The sequence below is a fragment of the Phascolarctos cinereus genome, unplaced genomic scaffold (genome assembly GCF_003287225.1).
Source record: "Phascolarctos cinereus isolate Bilbo 61053 unplaced genomic scaffold, phaCin_HiC Scaffold_5;HRSCAF=322, whole genome shotgun sequence".
Classification (NCBI taxonomy): Eukaryota; Metazoa; Chordata; class Mammalia; order Diprotodontia; family Phascolarctidae; genus Phascolarctos; species Phascolarctos cinereus.
This window is the reverse complement of record NW_027555958.1, coordinates 188,258,873-188,283,273: the sequence shown is the minus strand read 5'-3', so window position 1 is coordinate 188,283,273 and position 24,401 is coordinate 188,258,873. Positions and strand designations below refer to the sequence as shown.

The 24,401-nt window shown below is 34.8% G+C and overlaps 1 protein-coding gene across 2 annotated transcripts in view; it reads right to left on the bottom strand.

Moving 5' to 3' along the window:
• PHIP (PHIP subunit of CUL4-Ring ligase complex) overlaps positions 1–24,401 on the bottom strand; it is a 199,422-nt gene that overhangs the window by 126,182 nt on the left and 48,839 nt on the right. For both annotated transcript variants that reach the window (XM_020975528.2, XM_020975529.2), the window contains exons 8-10: positions 7,997–8,218; positions 6,396–6,496; positions 649–719 (exon numbers count right to left, since the gene is read on the bottom strand). In XM_020975528.2, the coding sequence (XP_020831187.1) occupies positions 649–719; positions 6,396–6,496; positions 7,997–8,218 (394 nt within the window). The remainder of the gene's footprint in view (positions 1–648; positions 720–6,395; positions 6,497–7,996; positions 8,219–24,401) is intronic.

Sequence of the window (24,401 nt, the reverse complement as noted above, 5' to 3'; positions counted from 1 at the left end):
AAAGGGATGCAAAAAGTTAGTGCATGGCAACTGGAGTACCTCCCAATGAATTATACATGTCTATATTAGTTAGCTACAAGGTACTTCCAAAGTTCAAATAAAAGAATTCAGTCTTTAAATTCTCCTCCTCTTCTTCTTTTTTTTTTGCTAGGCATTAGGGTTAAGTGACTTTGCCCAGGGTCACACAGCTCACTAGTATGTGTTAAGTATCTGGAGGCTAGATTTGAATTCAGGTCCCCCTGACTCCAGGGCCAGTACTCTATTCACTATGTCACCTAGCTGCCCCTAAATTCTTTTCCTCTAATACAAAGGTGTTACAGATATCTTAATCCAAGGTTCCAGTCTTTTCTTTTCAAATCTGATCAGTGCTGAACTTTGTGAATGCCCTTCCTCTGCAACAGTAATCTTAGCTAAAAATCATGACAATCTAAGTGTCTAACTTGGGTTAGAAAAAATCCAAAAATGTTCCAAATTCTTTTGCATTCATCATTAGTTGACATCTAATACCTTTCCCCCACCCCAAAGGGGAAAATAATAAAATTTTTACAAATATAATATTATGTATTTCATTACAAATTCTGTTTAAAAACAAAAAAAAATCTAAATAGAAAATACTAGGAGGGAAAGCTAAAAAAGAGAAAATCCTACCAGCACTAAAAGAAGAACAGATCATTTGGACTCCAGGTCGAGGACGTTCTGTAAATTTTGTAGGTCTTTGACTACAATGTAAAAAAATAAACAATTAGAATTATCATCCCTAAAGGGATCTACCAGAAATTGTCTTGGGTTTCAAAATGAATACAGGACAGAAATTGAACAAGAAATAACAGATGGCTGCCCAACTATACACAATTTAGAATCATTATGTTTTGTGATTGGATTTTGTGGAAATCCTACCATTGATGTTTTTAGGAATTCCTGATTACGCAGTAAATTTTACCATAATCACTCACCAAGAATGACTCCAAGGTCACTGGCACAGGAGACACACAATTATTGGTTACACTCACTTTTAATCCAATTTGACAGGTTGTGAGTATGCCATATGGCACAACAGTATAACACACTACTAATGCAATAGGAAAGCTACTATTTGTAAAATGGAAAAGGCCATTTAAAAAGACTACCTTTTTGATTGTTTTTCTTCTTTTTGTCTGAGAGGGTGTATAAAGGGCAGAAGAGAACGTTAATGACAGAATTACCTCCCCAAAAAATTCGGAAAAAAGGCTCCTTGAAGCTTTCCTTTTTTAAATGCACAGAATACAATAGAAGGAAATACAGAAGGAAATAGACAAGCAGGACAACTCTGAAAGTAAAAAGTTGAATTTACTATGTTCTTTTCAAAAATTTACTAAGTACTTTTTAAAAAAAATAAAAGCTATACAGAAGAAATTCATGTTTTCATATAGATGTACGCACATGTGTACACATACACATATTTCCACATTATTTTTTTCTGTTCTACTTTATAGATAAAAGTAACAACAACTACTACTGACATTTATTATCTCATTTTGTCCTCATAACAACTCTGAGTGGTAGGTGCTACTATTATCCCTATTTCACAGTTGGGAAAACAGATGTTAAATAAGTTGCTTGGAGTCACACAGCTAGTAAATCTCTGAGGCCAGATTTGAATGCAGGTATTTCTGAGTACATTAAATGGTACTCTATCCACTGTACCACCTAGCTACACTTTTTGGAACTGGTTACATCAGGAATGGGAAAAAAAAATTTAAGACTACCTTTTATTAAAGGCTTTTTTTCTAGTAATCATAAGATCACAGATTTAAGTCTAGAAGAAACTTTGGTCATGTATACCAAATCCCTTGCTTTATGGATCAGGAAACTGAAGATTAGAGAGGTTCAGTAACTTGCCAAAAGTTTTAAGTAGAAGGGCCACATTAGGTAACAAATTTTACATTAGCTACTACAACATGTTCTGTTTTTTAACACTAGAAATAAGTATAAATATCAAAAAGTAGAGGCGAAAAACTACTTGTCACCAAAATACCAAAACACATCCACTGAACAGAAGAAAACAAGGAGATTCAATTTAAACTTCCTACATCACAATTATCCTACTCAAAGTCTAAAAACCCCACCCTCACTGCAGTGGTTCTTAGACCCAGGGAAAGATTAAGGAATTATTTTAACAATTCACAAATCAGAAAGCAAATATGAGGCAGCGGGGTGGAGCAGTGGATAGAACACCAGGCCTGAAGGACGACTAACTAGTCTGTGAGTTCAAATCTGGCCTTAAACACTAGCTGTGTGACCCTAAGCAAGTCACTTCTTAAAAAAAAACCAGCTGTTTGACTCAGTTTCCTCATGTGTAAAATGGGCTGGAGAAGGAAATGGCAAATCACTCCAGTAACTTTGCCAAGAAAATCCTAAATGGGGTCAAGAGTCGGACACTGAACAACAACAACAAAGCAAACATACCTCTATAAGTAGATAAAATACTATGCTTTTTAATATATATTACTATTTTTAAATTTTATTTTTATTCAGGATTTAATCAATACCGAAAACTTTTCCATATTTACCACAGATAAGAGAAAGAGGCTATGTGGGGGAAAAAATCTATTACATACAACTTACTTTATTTTTGAAATGTAACATAAATTCAACACGTTACTTTCAAAACTGTTTTCTGTTCTCAACTTCCTTTAATTTTCTTCTGCGCATTGAAAAAATACTTCAAATTACCCTCTTTTTTTCCTTTTCTATTTTGCAACTCTGTCTTTGGCTTCACTTTCCCTCACCAAATCCTTATAAAACCACAATTACTGTAACAAATTAAGCACAATCAACATATTGTTGCAAATGAAATAGATCCTACTTTGAATGCTAAAATAAAAATTCATTTAAAATATTACTAACTTCAAACTAGTGCCATTGTGTTATTTTTCTTAACCAACAAATTAACTATAATACAATTACTATATGAATCATGCAGTAGGTTTATGAAATTTTTTCAAATCTACAGATGCATGGAATCATTAGTCTATTGTACAAATTGTGAAACCTAGTTAAGAATTATCAGCCTTCAAATTTAATGTTATAATGATTTAATCATATCCTTTTGCACTATGTATTTTATTACAAGTAATAAAATTCCTATTTCTCATACCAAAAAAAAATTAAAGAATTCAAACTGTCTTGCTGAAATTTAACAAAATTAAATTTTAATCATGGTACTTACTGCAACATATATAGTATACTGATTGTTAAAAGGATTCTGAAACTCTACTTAAAGCTTTTCTCAGAAACACACGAAATGAAAAATATTCTTTGATACAATTAGATCAAATTTGATCATTTCAAGCTGCTTCTACAATCAGAAATTATCCATAATCTACCTATGCCATTCAAATATATTTTTTATTCAATGAACTATTTGAAAATATCATTGAAGAAACAAAGTTTCCTAAAAATTTTTCTTTCCTCTGAACACTAAATGGAATAGGCCTGTCTATAGGTCCAAAATAAAATGTTCTACAATAACTGTAATGATTTTTTTTTAGTATGAATTAGATTGAAGACACTCATAAGATATTAGTCATAACGAATGCTCCAAAAAAAGATGAAAGAAAACAAATATTTAAGAAAATTTTATTTTAAACAAATTCACAATTTTATTTCCTTAATATTTATTGACTTTCTTACTATACATGAACTAAAACATACAAGTTAAATAATCAGAAATCGTTAAGATCCATCTATAAAAATAAATTTGCTCATAACAAAAACTTAAATACTTTGGTGGTACTGGGGATACATTAAATCTCAAGTTACATACTGTAAATTCAGACTCCTATAATGTAAGAGCTAAAAAGACAAATCCTTAATGCATATCTTTTGATTGAAATTTGGTAAGAATGAACATAAAGGCATTTATGAGATGCTTTCTTTTTGACAAGCATTATGGTAAGAGGTTTGTTCATCAAGCATCATATAGCTGTTTATTCAAGTTAGGTATAAACAACTCTTAATTTATTCAGTTCAGTACAGATGAAAAATGGATTTTGTGGTTTTTTTCCAGGATTCACATGCTTCTCTCCCTCATCTAGCTGTGCCTGGGTCTGCTTCCTTCGACTCAGTACACTCTTGAAACAGCTTTCAAACTAATCAGCTAGTTTGGGGCTGGAACTCCCTAAACTCCACATTGTCAGGTAGGAAGTGTTACCCAGTAAATAATGTAGTAGAGTGTTATTTTTTTTTAAATCACCTGTTTAACCAGTTACCTATTTTACTGTTTCCTTCAGTTAATGTGGATGACAGTTGACCTAATATATTTATCTTGATTTCTTCCATACCCAGAAAACAAAAAAAGGTTAGCTTCTCTTCTGTAATTAGATACACCACTTATCTGGGAAATCTCTGGAAATCAAAACTATAAGAACAAGAGGGAAAAACAGCTATCACAAAGCTCATATACTTTACTCCATAGGAGAAAAATGACACCCTCAGGCCAGAACTATTGACTTGTTAAACTTAATAGTGTATTTAGCAAGCCTGATTAAGCTGGTTCCTGAGGCAACTTTCTATTTTTTCCCAAGTTAAATACTACATGTACATTGCTGGAGTAAATAACTGTTGGTAGAAGAAATAAAAATATATAACACATTAAAGAGGAATAAGATGGCAGAAAATACCAACCAAAAAAATCACAGCAATCTAAAGTTATTCAGTGTAGGGAAAAGGAGCCTCAAACACCTTAACTGTCCCTGAGAATATTACAATATGCTATTAAAAATTAAGGCTCTGGGTCAATTAGAAAAGGTGAAAAATACATTTAATATTATCATACCCTGCTTTTAAAAAAGCAACGAATAATACATTTGGGGAAAACACCATTTTAAAATGGTTAAAATTCTTTTCAGTGCTTCAAAGGAAAACCTGGGAAATTCTCTGTATGTGGAACACCTCATTCCCCAATGACACCAGATAAATGAGGATACTGGCCCTAAGTTATGAGAGCCTTCATGTACCTGAAGAAATAAACTTTAGGAAAAGAGAAATTTATTTAGAGAAATAATTGTGATAAGCAAAATCAAAAACGGGGAAAACTAATGTTCAAACTTTTATTTTTTTAAGCCATATCTTCTATTGACTTTTGGACACCAGCCATCACCCTCGCACTCACTCCTTAGTCTCATTTTCTATTTCAAATTTTAATGGAAGTCTCCATAACCATAAAAAGACTTCAGGATCAGGGCAACAAACTCCCTGAAGGCATAAAATGTGTCTTTATCTTTTTTTTAACCCCAAAACCTAGCACAATGAGTTATAGATAAAGGGCACAAATATACATTTTTGAAATTATGGATTTCTACCATGGACATCATTAAAATTAAATTCTTTTCTCCCAATAAAATTGAGATTCATGTTTAATTTATCATGATTTTAAACATAACACATTCCTCAAGCTTGATATGGTCAACAAATAGTTATTACACAACATGACTTTCCCCATCATGGTTTTGATATATCCTGGATCAGCATAAGAAATTAAAAGGGATTTTTTTTTGAGTTTTGCAGAAGCCGCAGATAACACACTAAGGCCAGCAGATGACATAGAAAAAGTTTAGAAACTCGGAAATGCATAAAATATATGTATATCATATTGTATAATATCAACATAGTTTATCTTTTAATACCATAATAATTCAGACATTTCTGGTACAAAGGGAGGGTCAAAAATTTTTATACAGATTTTCTAGCTCGAGGGGGGCACAATTTCTCTAACCCCCATGCTGTGGAAGGGATAACAAGCAATTCATTGGGTTTAATACGGAAGTTACTTGTTCCATGGTGATAAAATGGCCACCTCTAGCACTGAATCGATTTCACAATCCTATTCTAACCAAAGGAAAGTTTCAACAAAGAGGAACTCTATTATAACAGGAAGAAAGGATAAACAAAATAGTATTTTCACCTCCGGTTTAGTGAAATTAGGCATCTTAGGAAATACTGTCCTAATGGTTTCTCTAAATCAAAACTAAATCTCAGAATGCCTATAATTGACAACAGAATCAGTTGGTTTGATACTTCCTAAAGTGTGGTTAGAGAACTATTTTACACTAAAAGGGTTCTAAAATGAAAGATAATATAAAGGAACTGTAAAAAAAGAATAAAAGCATGAAATAATGTAAAAATGATGAAACTCTAGCTATGAATCATGAAATAAAAACCAGGGTATATTTAAGAAAAAAGAAAAAGGAACAAAGATCCATATTATTACTTGGGCAAAATTTTAATTTACTCAAATGCCAGTTTCTGGCAGAGGAAAAAGAATTGTTTTTATAGTTTACTTTTTGAAATACTTAAAAAATGCAATCTTAAACAAAACACATCATTTCTATTGTACATTTAAAAAAAAAACTGACTTTATTTTAAGGGTTCCAGCATCCCACAGCCAAAAACATATTGTGCCATCTGCCCCTGTAGAAGAGAGATATCTCTTTGAGCCACTGCATAATGGAGAAAACTGAAAAACAAGAACAGAAAGAAAAGAGAATCTTTATTCAAACATAACATTTCCTTCAAATAATAAAATTCATAATGGCCCTGTTTGCTGCCTTAAAAATAGTAACAAATAAAACAAGTTACATAGTACCAAAAATTAACATTGAAACACTCAAGTAAAGTCTATCAAATAACACAGAATCACTCATATATCTAAAGCTAGAAGGGGCCTCAAAGATTTTGCAAATTATGAAGCTAAGAAGCACAGGGAGATCGTCAGTCAATAAGCATTTATTAAGTAAGCATTTACTATGTGCTAGGCACCGTACCACGTATTAGGGATACAAAGAAAAGCAAAAGTATGGTCCTTGCCCTTAAGGAGCTCACATTCTAACGAATAAAAATAACATGCAAACAACTACATAACACCATATACACAGAGCAGATGGGAAGTAATCCCAGAATAAAGACACTATAAGCGGTGAAGACTGGGAAGAACTTCCTAGAAAAGGTAGAATTTGGACTGAGTCTTAAAAGAAGCCAAGGAGGTCAAGACATATGCAGAGGCAAAGAGGGCAAGCATACAAGGCATGGGGGGGGACAGTCAGTAGAAAGGCTGAGATTGGGAGATGGAGTGTCATATACAAAGAAAATCAAGAAGGCAAGTAGGTACATGAAACGGAGAAAAAGTATAAGACAATTCGAAAAACTGAATGGGTTGTGAAGAGCTTTAAATGCTGAATGTAACATTTTATATATGATCCTGGACGCAACAGAAAACCACTAAAATTTATACAATCAAGGAGGACAGAGAAGGGTGAGGAATCAATATAAGATGTTTGTCTTTGGGAAAATCACTCTGATGGCTGAGTGAATAGTAGGAAGAGATGAGGCAGAGAGATCAATTAGAAGGCTACTTCAATAGTCCAGGTGCATGGTGCTAACAGTTTGTGAGTGGAAAGAACAAGATGAATATAAGAGATGTTTTAAGGTAGAAACTGGAAATGATAAGACTTGGCAAAAAACTGGATATGTGGAGTGAGTGTGAGAGAGGAGTTGAAGATAATTCTAAGGTTGCAAGCCTAGGTGACTTTGGAGGATGGTACCATCAACAATAAAGAAGCTGAAGGCACAGTGTTTGGGAGAAAAGATGTGTTCTGTTTTAGACATGCTGGATTTGAGATGCCTATCAGACATTCTGTTCCTCATGTCCAAAAAGCAACATATGATACTGGAAAGTCAGGAGAGGGCTAAAGGCTATATATGAAGATCTGGGAATCATCTACATACAGATGAAACAGTCATGCTTGGCAGAGCTAAGACATAATTACAATATTCAAAAAAATATAGACTTTTAAAAACAGGGACAAAAAGCACCTCTATTTCTCAGTTCTTACTGGTCTCCATAATTAGATAAGAAAAATTAAGAGAACATAAATCTCATTTCTTTCTGGGGTATAACATTTTAATAGAGTGACCTACTTTGAGGACTTTTATAGTGACTGAATAAATTAATAATTACCTGTAGTGATGTTATGGATGCACTGTGACCCTGAAGAACTGCCAAAGGAGCGCATGTTCGTAGACACCACACTCGAATCATTTTATCACAACTTCCAGCAGCTATCATGGTATTTTCATAGTTCACAGCCATATCTGATATTTCAGCTGCATGGCCTCTTAAAGTAGCCAACAATCTTCCATCATCTGTTGCCCAGATTTTTACAAGGCAATCATCAGAACCCTTAAAAAAAATCAGTATTATAAATGTGAATTTTGTTTTCATTTAATTGTAAAACATTAATATTTACAATAATCCACCTCTCAACAACTAGATTTTCAGATACCACTGAACATAATATTTTAAAAAAAATTCTTATATCATCTGAATACCTGTCATAACAAAACCTAAAAACGTAATGATGAAATGAATAAGAAACTTGTGGTTAAAAAAAACTTACAGATTTTCTATTACTCTAAGAAGCCATAAACCAAGGAGTTATATTTCATGATTGTCCACATACATCTACTTACACATTTTTTGTGGGTGGGATTTAAGTCATAGCTGTCATTAAAAAAAGTAAGTTACATTAGCAAATAATGTTTAATAATTCAACTCAGAAAAGACTTTTTTTAACAGTATCTATCTCTCTCTACATATAAACAACACACACACACACACACACACACACACACACACACACACAGGCTGACAAAAAAAAAATTTGAAATGGTTTTATTCTAATGATACACGTTAAAAGTTCTCCCCAAAAATGTTTTAGGCATTTACATATAGATCTGGATTAGTGAGAACAATGAATCTCATAAAGTGGTCAAAGTAGTCAAATTTAAACTATTAAAATGGAAAACACTTTATGGCACTCTCTATGTCTTAAGCCATGTTCCAAAATCTTGCTCTTCTGGTGCTGAAAGAGTGGTCTTTTCTTGGACCAAATCCCTAACAAACAACAGGTTTATGCCAAGTTTCACTATAAGTCACATGTTCACCCCCCAAAAATAGTAATAAACATTCTGATACCGTTATATATTTTCAGTATTTCTTCAACTGTCATAGATCTTAACATCCACAGATCTTAACCTGTAAAATGCTTACCTGTATTTTCCTATAAATAGTCCATAAAGGATCTACTCAAAACCAGGGAAGCTTCTTAGAGAAACTAACGTACCACTTGGATTACTCATGTCTTATATCCTTACATCCCTTTCTTGATACACAACAAACCCACCTCATTTTTCATTCATACAAATCCTTAACAATGTATTTTAGACTTGTCCTTACAAGCAAATGATCTTTTGATAACATGCTGTGGGCAGCTTATGTCCACTACGCATCATCACCCTTTGAGCTTTGTTTTTATTGCTCTGAGAGAATGGTATTCAATAATATGCAGCGATATAATATCATTCATAGAACATTGATCTTGAAGAGGTGTGGTTTTTTTTTGAGGCAATTGGGGTTAAGTGACTTGCCCAAAGTCACACAGCTAGTGAGTGTTATGTGTCTGAGGCTGGATTTGAACTCAGGTCCTCCTGAATCCAGGGCTGAAGAGAAGTGTTTTTTGCAGTATTGAACCATTTAGCCAGATTATGACATGTATCTAAGCCAGGCAGCTTACTGAATCAGGTCATCACTATGCACGCCTTGAACAATGGCCACAATAGTCAAACTGGGCCCAGAATTGATTAGGAAAAGATTTGATTGGATTGCCTTGGCCAACTACACAGAAGAGAGCTGAAAGTAAAGATGTGAGAGATACTGGAAAAACAACATCTGTTGGATTTTTTGACAGTAAAAATACTGAAGGTAGATGAATAGAGGAACAAACCAGTAAAGGAACTAATAGATATATGAAGAAAACCAGGCACGTGTGTGTCAAGCAATAGGGCACAAAATTTTCACGAAACCCGCTGCTTTCATGACTTTCTCCAGCTACCATTAGCAAAGAAATTAGATATAGTAGGAACCAGAAATAACATATGTCAGAGAGTTAAAAAAAATATCATCAGGAGTGAGGGATTCTAAGGCAGCAGGTAATGATACACTAAAGTAGCAAACCATATACATAGATACGAATGTGTAAGCAAGAAGCTAGAGTGGGGGAAATAAACTAAGACAAGAGGAATATGTCACGGGACCATTTATTGTCAAGGTAAGAGCAAAGAGCAGAGCTGATTTGAGTGACAGAGTAGAAGAGGGGGGCAGCTAGGTGGCGCAGTGGATAGAGCACCGGCCCTGGACTCAGGAGGACCTGAGTTCAAATCCGGCCTCAGACACATAACACTTACTAGCTGTGTGACCCTGGGCAAGTCACTTAACTCCACTGCCTAACCAAAAAAAAAGAAAAGAAAAACAGAGTAGAAGAGGTAACATATTGGGGGGAAAATGAAGGAAAAGAGAGATCTTTGATTCCATTATAATAAATGCAATAGAACTCAATGACATAGTGTTTGATAAGCCAGAAACAAATTACTTAAGAAAAAACTCCATATAAATACTGCTGGGAAAATCAGAAAGCACTCTGCCAAAAACCAGGCTGAGAACAACACCTTACGTTATATCTCACAATAAATTCAAAATGAATGTGACCTGAATATCATACCATTAAAAAAAAAAAGCACATCATACCTTTCATAGCTGTGAGTAGGAGATGAATGCTTAACCAAGCAAGAGACAGAAGGAGTTACAAGAGATAAAAGAGATAATTTTGACTACACAAAATTGAAAAACTTCTGTACAAAAAGGAAAGCAGTCAAACTAGAAAAAAAAATTATATCAAATTTCTCAGAAAAGAATTTGGTATCTGTGATATATAGACAACAGACAACCAAAAATCATTCCCCGATAAGTAAGTGGCCACTGGATATGAACAAACAATTCTCAAAAAAATAATTGTAAACTATTAATAATCATAAGAAAGAATGTTCTAAGTCTCTAATAAGAGCAATGCAAAACAAAACAACCCTGAGGTTTCTCCTCACACCCAGCATATTGGCAAAGATGACAAAAGAGAAGTCATTGGTGGAAGAGGTTGTAGGAAGATGGACATACTAATATATTGGTGATGGAACTATACATCTGTCTAACAATAATATGCTCAATGACAACAATGTAAATGAAGAGAACAACCCAAGATAATAAAAAATGAATGTTGTAAAATTATGAAGAAGTTATGCTAACCCAACACAGAGGTGGGAGGGAGGTTCAAGGTTACAGAATATTTCATGTATTTTTAGACATCTTCCAAAATATTGGTTGGTTATGCTATTTTCTTTCTCTCTTTCTCTCTTCCCTCTCAACATGTGATATATGGGAGTAAAGAGATACTGGGAGAAAAGAATTCCTCAATCATTTTGAAAGGATCCTCAACAGAAAAGTATCAGAAATGCCACAGCCAAGATCCAAAGGCATGAAATCAAAGAAAAAATGCTTCCAGTCTACAGAGAGAAGAAGTTCAAGTACCAAAGAACAATAGTGACGATCTCTAAAGACCTAGTACTTTCTGCTATAAATGAAAGGAGAACTTAAAATAAAACATTCTAAAAAGCAAAAAGACACAAGGCTTACAATCAAGAATAACAACGTGGAAAGCTGAGAATCATCCTAAAGGGTAAAATGTGCAATTTCAAGCATTTCTGAGGAATACAGCAGAGTAGGAATTTTGAAATATAAATACAAGAGTCAAGAGAAACCAAAAAAGGTAAAATTATCACAGCTTGCATGGATCTATATGATGATGTACTATTAATATTCTAATAGGGTAAAGGGGAAAGGCATTCCTTCAGAACCTTAATGTCTTCAATGGGCATTAACGGAGTTAAGAAAAAGGGAGAACATGAGGGTAGAACAGTTATCTTCGGAGGAAAAGAAACGGAAGTTAAAAGAAATACACTATTGAGGAAAAGAGGAAGAAGGTAAAACTTGCAATTTCTTATAGTTGGAATGAATGAGAACAGTATTCATATATAACAGAATGGGAGGGAATAGGTATAAAAGGAATTGTTCTCTGACATACCAAAGGGTGAAAACACACACACACACACACACACACACACACACACACAAATATGTTAAATTCAATACAACCAGTTCTCCCCATTTCTCACCATCTACACTGCTTTTGGATCTCTGAAAGGACTTTCCTGTCAAGCTCCATCACTGCATATGTAACATTTATCTACCACCTCCCCCCATAATCTTCCTTTTGTGTGCTGCCTTCACCCAATGGATTATAAGCTCCTTGAGGGAAAGGATGGTCTTTTTTCCTTAAACTTGTATTTTCATACCCAACATTTAGCACAGTGACTAGCACAAAGTAGACACCTATTATATGTTGACTGACTGACAAAACAACAAATGGAGATAAGGAGATAGAGGTCAAGGAATAATACGAGGAAGGAAATAGCTGCAGGAAGAACAAACTTCCTGCTGAACATAAAAAAGAGTATTAAAAGAGAAAAGTAAAGAATTAGCATCTAAGAGTGATTTTGATCATTTCTTGGACCACTGGGGAATTGCTGAGCAAATTGTGCTAAGAAGAAATTGTGTGTTAAGAAACTGACAAGACAATTTCAGAGAATTCTGAGTAGTATGAAATGACAGAGGTGAGAAGAACAATGAAAACCATCAAGAGAGTACACCACAGGAATCCAAGAAGAATTTTGTGGTCAGAGCAGCATCAATATCTGAGGACAAAGTACCAGTCTCTTTGGCAACCCAGCCAAGTAGTACTTACATGGCTGTGTCATCTGCTCATGAATTTGATAGAACCAGCAATTTTTAAGCTAGCTTACCCAAAGACCAAGGAGGCATGAGGGATGGTATGGCTCCTGAGATATTTGTGGTAAAAATGCTTGCATATTTGTTCTTATACATCTTTTAAGAAAACCCAATTGAAAATTTCTGGAGGCAGAACAAAAATGGCACAGCAGAGAAAGCACTCAGCTCTCTCAACATTTCCCTCAGAACAACTAATGCCTCAAATAGAATTCTGGAGTGGCAGAGGCAACAAAAGGTCAGAGTGAAACATTCTTCCAGCCCAAGGTAACTTAGGGAGTCAGAAAGAGAGATCTGTGACAAGGGGGTGAAGGCCAGTCGCAAGTCTACACAGATGAAACACCAGCGGTGAGACTAGGTAGGGACAACAGAAATAGTGTTTGGGGAACTCTCAAGCACAGACAGTAAGGCAACCTAGTTATTAGTCAGAATGAGAGACTTTTACAGGAGACTTCTTTGCTAACAATACCCAGACACTATTTGGCAACTCCACTGCCTATACCCACACATAGTTCAAGGGCAGAAAGGGGCACATTAGGTCAAGAGGGATCTGAAGCCCTCTGGAGTAGTATCATTTTTAGTCACAGATGAAGGATCTTGAAGAACAATATCAACTATAATCCCAAGGGATCAGGGCCCTTTCTGGGTAAGAACCAGAGTGCAGATCAGGAGAGCAATGACCACACCTTCCCTGGATCACAACACACAGAAAAGACTGAAAACTGTAAAACAGCAGTGCAGAAAAAGCCTGAAGCTTGACACAGTGGCACTCTCATCCCATTCCCACCACCCAAGGCAACAACAGAGCCCAACTTTAACATAAAGTCCAAAATAAAAAACTTAGGGTGGGAAAATGAGCAAACAAAAACAAAAAAGAACTTGACTATAAAAAGCTACAAAAATGGCAGAAATGATAAAGACACAAACTCAGAAAAAGACGAGTAAGTCAAAACAGCCAAAAGCAAGGCCACAAAGAAAAAAATGTGACTTGGATACAAGCCCAACAAGAATTCCTTGGACAGCTTAAAATATGTTTTTCAAAACCAAAGACTGGTGTAGGAAAAATAAGGCTAATGAATGAAAGCAAAGGAAGAAAAATATGGAAAAAAAGCGAGGAATTAGATAAAAAAAAAGGCACACAAAAAACATTGAAGAAAATAATACCTTAAAAATGAGAACCAGCCAAATGGAAAAGAGATACAAAAGCACACTAAAAAAAAATTTCCTTAAAAATTAGAATTGAACAAGTGGAAACTAAGGACTACATGATACATCAAGAAACAATAAAACAAAGTCAAAATCGTGAAAATAGAAGAAAATGTAAAATACATCTTGTGAAAAGCCAACAATCTGGAAAATAAAGGGGAAATAATTTAAGAATTTTGGACTATATGAAAGCCAGGTTGAAAGAAAGAAACTAGATATCATATTTCAAGAAATTATCAAAGAAAACTGCCTTAGTATCCTAGAACAAGTGTGTAAAATAAAACTTGAAAGAATCTACCAATCACTTCCTGAAAGAGATCCCAAAATGAAAACTCCCAGGAATACTACAGCCGAATTGTAGACCTCCCAAAGTCAAAGAAAAAAATACTTCAAGCAGTTAAAAAGAAACCATTCAAATACTGTGGAGCCACAGTCAAGATCACGTAAGATTTAGCAGCTACCTCATTAAAGAAGCAGAGGGGCTTAGAATATGATATTTCAGAAAGCAAAGGAGCTAGGATTACAACCAAGAATCACTAACCCAGCAAAACCAAGTATAATCCTTCACAGGGAAAGAGGGTAAAAACAAACAAAACCCAAACAAACATCAATAACAACAACAAAAAAACCCACTGGATATTTAATGAAATAGAGGACGTTCAAGCATTCTTAACAAAAAGACCTAAGCTGAATAGGAAATCTGACTTTCAAATACAAGACTCAAGAGAAGCTTAAAAAAGTAAATATGAAAGAGAAATCATAAGAAACTCAATAAAGTTAAACTATTTACCTTTCTATATGGGAAGATAATGCATGTAACGTCTAAGAAATTTATCATTATTAGGGCAGTTAGAAGGATTCTACATAGAAAGAGGGTGTGGGAGAGTTAACTCAATCATGTTGAGATGATGTTAAAAAAAGATGAATAGGCAAGACTGAGTGATACCCAGGGAGAAGGGGGAAGGGAAAGGAAGAATGGGGAAAATTATCACACTTAAAACAGGTGCAAAAGGGGACAGCTTTTACAAGGGAGTGGAAAATGGGGAGAGGGGAGATGCTTAAATCTTATTCTCATCAGAATTGGTTCAAAGAGGAAAACTATATATATACACATACTGAATTGGTAACAGAAATCTGGAAGGGGAAAACAAAAAGGGGAATGGGGGGGCAGTGGTCAGAAGCAAAAAAGATTTCAGAGGAGGGACAGGATAAAAAGAGAGAAAGATAAACAGAAGAAAATAGGATGGAGGAAAATGCAGTTAGTAATGGTAATTGTGAATGTGAATGAGATTAAACATCACTGTGAATGTGAATGTGATGAACTCATCCACAAAACAAAACTGGATAGCTAAATGGATTAAAAACCAGAATCCAACAATATGTTGTTTACAAGAAACACTCGAAGCAGAGAGACACAGAGTAAAGGTAAGTGGCTGGAGCAGAATCTATTACGCTTCAGTTGAAGTAAAAAAAGCAGGGGTAGCAATCATAATCTCAGACAAAGGAAAAACAAAAATAGACAATTAAAAGGGATAAGCAGGAAAACTACATCATGCTAAAAGGCACCATAGACAATGAAGTGATATCAACATAAAACATATATGTACCATATGGCATAGCACCCAGTACTTGAAGGAAAAGTTAAATTAATTATGGGACGAAAGAGACTGGAAAACTGTCCTAAATAGGAGATCTCAACTTTCCCCTGAGAGCTAGATAAATCTAACCACAAAATAAATAAGAAGTGAAGGAGATGAATAGAATCTTAGAAAAGGGGTATGCTAATAGAAGCCATTCCCCAATTGATAAATGGTCAAAGGAAATGAACAGGCAGTTTTCATATGAAGAAATCAAAGCTAAATAGAGGCATATGAAGACGTGCTCTAAATCATTATTGATTAGAAAAATACAAATCAAAACAACTCTGAGATACCACATCACACCTATCAGATTGGCAAATATAACAAAAAAGGAAAATGATAAATGAAGAAAAGGATGTAGGAAAATTGGGACACTAATGCAGTATTGGTGAGTTGTGAACTGATCCAAACATTCTGGAGAGCAATTTGGAAGTATGTCCAAAGGACTATAAAACTGTGCATACTCTTTGATCCAGCAATACCACTACTAGATCTTTATCTCAAAGAGATCATAAAAAAAGGTAAAAGGACGTACATGTGCAAAAATATTTATAGTAGCTCTCTTCATGTTGGCAGAATATTGGAAACTGAGGGGATGCCCATCAATTGGGGAATGGGTGAATAAGCTATGGTATTGAATGTGATGGAATGTGATGCAATATGAAATGATGAACAGGCAGATTTCAGAAAAAACTCGAAAGACTTGTAGGAATTGATGAAAAGTTAAACGAGCAGAACCAGAAAAACGCTGAATACGGCGGCATCTGCAACAATGTGTGATGATCCAAACATGAATGATTCAGCTTTTTTCAGCAACACAATGATCCAAGACAGGTATAAAGGGCTTACAAAGGAAAATGTTATCTATATCCAGATAAAGAAATGATGGACTCTGAAAGCAGATCAAAGCATTTTTTTTTGCTTTATTCTTTCTCATGGTTTTTCCCCCCTTTTGATCTGCCTCTTCTTTCACAACTGTGACTAATATGGAAATGTTTTTATATGATAGCACATGTATAATTATATCAAACTGCCTACCATTTTCAGAAGAGGAGAGGAGAGGAAGAAAGAAAAATTTTGAACTCAAAACCTTGTAAAAATGAATGCTAAAAATTTTCTTGACATGTAACTAGAGAAAAAAATAAAATACTATTAAACTTTTTTAAAAAATGAGTATACCTTTTTTAGGTATACATGACAACCTCACAAAAACTGACCATGTATTACAACATAAAACCCTCAAAACCAAATGCAGAAAAGTAAAAATACTAGATGCACCTTTTCCATTCCATAATATAATAAAAATTACTTTTAACAAAGGGCAGCGAAAGCATTAAAAAAAAGGACAACTAAATAATCTAATCCTAAAGAATGAGTGTATCAAAGAGCAAATCATAGAAACAATCCATAATTTCATTAAAGATCATGATAATGATGAGACAAAATTCCAAAATTCGTGGGATACAACAAAAGCTGTATTTGGGAGAAAACCTATTTGTCTAAACACACACACACACATTAATAAAAAGAGAAAAAAAGCAGATCAATGAATTGGGTGTGCAACTAAAATACTAAAAAAGTTTAAAAATCTAAAATTAAACCCCAAAATACATATTCAAAAAAAAATCAAAGGAAAAATTAATAAAATTGAAACTAAAACCACTGAGATAGTAAATAAAACATTAACAAAACATTTACTAGCTATGTGACCCTAGACAACTCACTTAAACCTGTTTTCTGCAGTTTCCTCATCTGTAACATAAGCTAGAGAAGGAAATGGCAAATCCAGGGGTGGGAAACCTGCGGCCTTGGGGTCACATGTGGCACTCTAGGTCCTTAAGTGTGGCTCTTCCACTGAAACTGAAACTTCACAGAACAAATCCTTTTATTAGGCCTCGAGGCTGCAGGTTCCCTACCCCTGAGCAAATCACTCAGATATCTTTACCTAGAAAAATCTCCCTTTTATCAGGAAAAAAAAAAACCAAAACAATAAAATGGACAAACTACTAGCTGATATAATTTTTGCAAGAGGAAAACCAAATTACCAGTATCAAAAATGAAAAAAGTGAATGTACCATCAACAATACCGAAATTAAAGGAATTATTAGAAGTTATTTTGTCTATATGCCAGCAAAACTGACAATTTAAGTAAAATGGGATGAATATTTACAAAAATATAAACTGCCCACATTAATGGAAGAGGAAACAATTCCCTTCCCTCCCACTTAACAGTATTTCCATTTTTTCTAATTTCATGTCAAGGCAATCTTCAACATTCACTTTTATAAGATTTTGAGTTCCAAATTTTTTTCTCCCTCCCTCTACTCCCTCCTCCCTCCCCAAGATAGCAAGCAATCTGATACAGGCCATATATGTATAATCATATTAAACATATTTTCACACCAGTCATGTTGTGAAAGAAGAATTAGAGCAAAAAGGAAAAACCATGAGAAAGAAAAAACAATACATACAAAAAGTGAAAATAGTATGCTTTGATCTGTATTCAGACTCCATAGTTCTTTCTCTGGATGTGAACAGCATTTTCCATCATGAGTCTCCTGGAACTGTCTAAGATCACTGTCTTGCTGAGAAGAGATTAAGTCTATCAGAGCTGATCATCAGACAATGTTGCAGTAACTGTGTTACACAATATTCTCCTGGTTCTGCTCATTTTCACTCAGCATTAGTCCACGGAAGTTTTTCAGGTTTTTCTGAAATCCACCTGCTCGTTATTTCTTATAGCACATAGTATTCCATTACATTCATATACCACAACTTGCTCAGCCATTCCCCAACTGACAGGCATCCCCTGAAATTTCCAATTCTTTGCTACCACACAAAGAGCTGCTAAAACTATTTTTGTATGTGTGGGTCTTTTTCCCTTTTTTATGATCTCTTTGGGATACAGATGTAGTAATGGTATTGTTAGATCAAAGAGTACGCACAGTTTCATAGCACTTTGGGCATAGTTCCAAATTGCTCTCCAGAAAGCTTGGATTAGTTCACAACTCCACCAACAATGCATTAGTGCCAATTTTCCCACATCTCCAACATTTATCATTTTTCTTTTCTATGATATTCGCCAATCTGAAATTGGCATGAGGTATGAGATGGTACCTCAACAGTTGTTTTAATTTGCATTTCCTAAACAAAAGTGATTTAGAGCATTTTTAATATGACTATAGCTCTAAATAAATAGAATTCTTAACCAAGTCATAGAAAAAGAAACTGAATAAACCACAGGGCACCTATGTGGCATGGTGGATAGAGTGCCCGACCTGAAGTACAAAGACCTGAAAAGACCTGAGTTCAAACCCAGCCTCAGACATTTACTAGCTATGTGACCCTGCGCAAGTCACTTAAACCTGTTTTCTGCAGTTTCCTCATCTGTAACATAAGCTAGAGAAGGAAATGGCAAATCCAGGGGTGGTGCGGCCTTGGGATCACATGTAGCCCTCTAGGTCCTCAAGTGTGGCCTTTCCACTGAAACTTTGCAGAACAAATTCTTTTATTAGGCCTTGAGGCCACAGGTTCCCTACCCCTGAGCAAATCACTCAGATATCTTTGCCCAGAAAATCTCAAAGGGATCATGAAGAGTCAGATAAAACTGAGTAAGTGGAGCCATAAAAGAGTTCCTAAGAAAAAATCCCCCAGGACCATATGGATTTACAAATTAATTCTACCAAATTTTTAAGGAATGCCAATGCTATATAAACTTTTTTGAAAAAAATGGTAAAGGAGTCCTATCAAATTCCTTCTATGCCACAAACATAGTTTTGAAATTTAAGACAGGGAAAGCAAAAACAGAGAAAGAAAATTACAGACCAATTTCCCTAATGAATATTGATGCAAAAATTTTAAATAAAATACTACAAGGAGATTACAGTGACATATCACAAAGATCATACACTATGACCAGGTGACATTTATATCAGAAATGGGGGTCTGGTTCAATATTAGGAAAACCATCAGCATAACTTACCATTTCAATAACAAAAACAACAATCACATGATTATCTTAATAGATGGAGAATAAACTTTTGACAAAATACAACACCCATTCCTATTTAAAAATACCAGAAAGCACAGGAACCAATAAAATCTTTCTTAAAATAACTATTATCTACCTAAAACCATCAGCAAGCATTCTCTGTATTGGTAAGCTAAAACCCTTCCCAAGAAGATGAGGGTTTGTGAAGTAAGGATGTGCATTATGACACTACTATTATTCAATATTGTACTAGAAATGCTAGCTATAGTAATAAGACAAGAAAAGGAAATTGAAGGAATAAAAACAGGCAAGGAGTAAACAAAATTATCACTCTTTGCAGATGATATGGTATACTTGAGAACCCTCAAAAATCAACTAAAAAACTAGTTAAAACAATGAACAATTTCAGCGAAGTTATAGAATATAAACTAAATCCATATAAGTCATTAGTACTTCTATATACTACCAACAAAGTCCGGCAGGAAGAAATAGAACAATAAATTCTACTTAAAATAAATGTAGACAATATAAAATACTTGGGAAGTCTATCTGCCAAGGCAAACCTAGGGACTTTAGAAACACAAATACAAAACCCTTTTTACACAAATAAAAATAGATCTAATCAACTGGAGAAATATCAGTTGCTCATGACTCAGTTCAGCCAATATAATACAAATGTCAACTGTACCTAAATTAATTTTCTTATTCAGTTTCACACCAAACAAAACACCAAAGATTTTATATAGCTAAAAATAACAAAATTCATCTAGAAAAACAAAAGATCAAGAATATCAAGGAATCGATGAAAAAGAAAATGTGAAGAAAGGCAGCCCAGCAGTTCTAGATTTCAAACTATATTACAAAGTGATAATCATCACAACAAACTGGCACTGGCTAAGAAACAGTGTGGCAAATCAGTGGATGGATAAGATTAGGTACATAATACACAGTACACAATAAATACACATAATCATCCAATGTTTTATAAATATAAAGATCCAAGTTTTTGAGAGTAGGATTCACTATCTGACAAAAATTGCTGAGAAAACCATAAAGCAGTTTGGCAGAAACCAGGCATAGACCAACATCTCACACCACGTATCAAGATATGGTCAAAATGGATAAGTGATTTAGACATAAAGAGTGATATCATAAGTAAATTACAGGAACACAGAAAAACGTACCTGTCAGATCCATGGATAAAGAAAGAGTTTATGACCAAAAAAGAAATAGAAAAGACTAGTGGAAATAAAATGCATAATTACAATTACATAAAATTAGAAAGCTTTTGCATAAACAAAACCAATTCAGTCAAAATTAGAAGGGAAACAGGAAAAATTTACAGCAAATTTCTCTGATAAAGGTCTCATTTCTCAAACTGAGCCACATTCGTAAAAAATAAGAGCCATGCCCAGGTGATAAATGGTCAAAGGATATGAACAAGCAGTTTTCATAAGAAATCAAAGCTAGCAATAATCACATGAAAAAATGCTCTAAATCACTATTACTTACAGAAATGCAAATTAAAACAACTCTAAGGTACCATCTCACACCTAGTAGATTGGCTAACATGAATAAAAGAAAAATGATAAACACTGCAGGTGATGTGGAAAAATTGGGACACTAATGCACTGTTGGTGGAGCTGTGAATTAGTCCAACATTCTGGAAAGCAATTTGGAACTACACCCAAAGGGATATAAAACTGTATAAACCCTTTGGCCCAGCAATGATACTACTAGATCTGTATCCCAAAGAGATCAAAGGAAAGGGAAAAGGATCTATTTGTATAAAAATATTTATAGCAGCTCTTTTTGTGGTGGCACAGAATTGGAAATCGAGGAGAGATCCATCAATTGGGGAATTGCTGAACAAGTTGTAGTATATGAATGTAACGGAATACCATTGTGCTGTAAGAAATGATGAGCAGGATGGTTTCAGAAAAACCTGAAAAGGCTTATATGAACTGGTGCAAAGTAAAATGAATAGAACCAGGAGAACACAGTACAAAGTAACAACATTATTGTCAGTATAACTGAACTGTGAAGAAGCTTTGATCCAAGTCAATTCTAAAGACCCATGGTGGAAAATGCTATCTACATCTAGAGAGAACTTGATAAACTCTGAATGCAGATTAAAGCATTCCTTTTTTTGCTTTATTTTTCTTGTTTTATTTTTGTTTGTTTTTTAGAATGTGGCTAATATGGAAATGCTTTGCATGACTTTAAACGTAAAATCAATATCAAATTGCTTGCCTTCTCAAGGAGGAGGGAGGGAATTGTGAATTCATAATTTTTCAAAAATTGCTAAAAAATTATCTTATATGTAATTGGGAAATATTTTTGTTCAGTCACTGCGCTAAGTTTTCTTGGCAAAGATACTGGATTGGTTTGCCATTTTCTTCTCCAGCTCATTTTACAGAAGAGGAAACTGAGGCAAACAGGATCATACAGCTAGTAAATAGCTGAGGCTGGATTTAAAACCAGGTCTTCCTGACTCCAGGCCCACACTCTATCCACTGCACCACCTAGCTGCTTCAGGAAATATTTTTTAAAATAAGTAAAAAATATATTGAGAAGAGGAGGAGGAAGAAGAGGAGCTCTAATTGATATTATGCATTTAAATGAAATTGAGGCCAGCTGCTGGTCACTAACAAAGGAAAGAACACAGCCAAAGGGGGATCAGTTGATGGCAGTACTGAAGTGACCCCTAATCCTACAGGGTTATCCCCTCTGGAACCCAGAGGGGCTTATGTATCAATCTGGCTCTGGGAAATGGTCAAGGTATAATCTACATTTTGATAACCGTATGTCAACTGGCTTCCTTTATAATTCGATGTATGTCATTGTGTGCATATAAAAATAAAGTTAAGTTAATTATGGGAGGAAAGAGACTGGAAAACTGTCCTAGTAGGAGATCTCAAATTTCCCCCTAAGGCTAGATAAATCTAACCACAAAATAAGTAAGAAGTCAAGGAGATGAATACAATCTTAGAAAAGTTACATATGAGAGACCTTTGGAGAAAAGGAGTATACCAATACAAGCCATTCCCCAACTGATAAATGAGATCCACAACACAAGTAGTTGAGAACCCCTGTTTTACAAGAAGCCTTTCCTGATTCTTCAAATTTCTAGTGTCTTCCTTCCCAAACTCTCTTGTAGTTAACTACTTTGCTTTTATTGTTTTTATATTCATTCTATCTATACTTACATACTCGTCTCCACCATTAGAACAGAAGTTCCATGGAGCAAGGATTGTTCATATGCTATATTTTTCACTTTTAGCACCTGGAACACAGTTTGGCACATAGTAGGTACTTATTGTTTAATATGACTATTATAACTTCAGCACTGTAATAGAGGGAGATCATCAGAACACGGCTTTAAGTTGCCTTTAAATGCTTTTATTTCAAAGTTTCATCATGTAACTCTACATTCTGAAGCTGCTGGGAAAATTGGTTCGTATCTTCCATACCCACAATGCACTAGAAAATGGATAGACTCCAAGGAAAATCATGCCCTACCCAGGATAAGGTGATTACCAGAAATCTTATCATCATGCAGAATGATTCAGATTTCAACACTCAACACCTTCTCAAATCACCCCCAGCTGCCTCTCCCTTGATTGGAAGACTGTGAAGTGGAGCATTAAACTTTCTAAACTCTTTCTTCCTTTACAGAGGGGCTCACAAAGTTCCATATCTTCTGGTACCCCAACTCTCCTTTCATTTTCTTCACCCCTCCCCATCAAACTGTAAGCTTCTTAGGGGAAAGGACTCTTTTTCTCATTTGTATCCCCACGTACTTAGCAAAATTGCGGGCACATAGTAGGTGCTTTAAAAAGTCTTTACTGAATTTAACTTAATTTACACTTAACTCTCTCTCCAATAGGGAAGTCTTTTTGAGAAACCAAATTAAGATCAAAAGGTTGTTTACCAAATATACTGAATGAAAACAAGGAAGATGCCTACAGGACTAAATCTGCCCAATTGGAAAAAGCTGACTTGCCTCTTGAACACTGGTCTTCCCCCATTCCCTCCACCCAGACAATTAAACTACTTAAGTTTTCCCCACTCATTTGACGTTCAGGTTGCCTTTTCAGTTCTTAGGATTTATAGCAAAGAGTCATTGACTATTTTGGAGGATGAACCTTTAGGCAGGGTATGGATCTCTTTGTGGCTTTTCCCCACTAATTATGAATGTATGTGGTTCTCCTTTCAACACAAGATTTTTAGGAGTCTCAATTTTTATAGAAATAAGGAAAAGCAGAGCTAAACTTCAATTTCTACTGCAATGTCCTTGAGCCATCTAAAATAAAAGAACAAAAATTATACTGTGAGCTCCTGTTTTTGACTTACTTTGGAACCCTGTGCTACCACAATGCCAGGTGCAGAGAAGGCCTTAATAAATGTCTGCTGACCTGATTACGTGTCAAGCACTAAGCTCCCAGTCCCTGTTCTCAAAGAGATTACTCTTTAAGAAGAAAGGTAACACACATTGGGAATTGGTAAGGGTACTCAGGTCTGAAGAGGTTCAGGTCTGGTAAAAGGTTAGAGGTAAGAGGTAAGAGTTAAAGAGATGGTGGATAGATTGGATACAACCCTCTCTAGGAGAAGAGGAAGAAGTAATTTGATATGGTCGTTATCTATACTTACATAAATACTTATTACAGAACTAGAAAGGAAAAGAGGTGAAATATGGCTAGGGCTTTCCAGAAAGACAGGAAAGAAGCAGTCATTAATCAGGAAAGCAAGGACCCTGGGCACAAATTCTTTCAGGGCATTATTTCTTATTCTG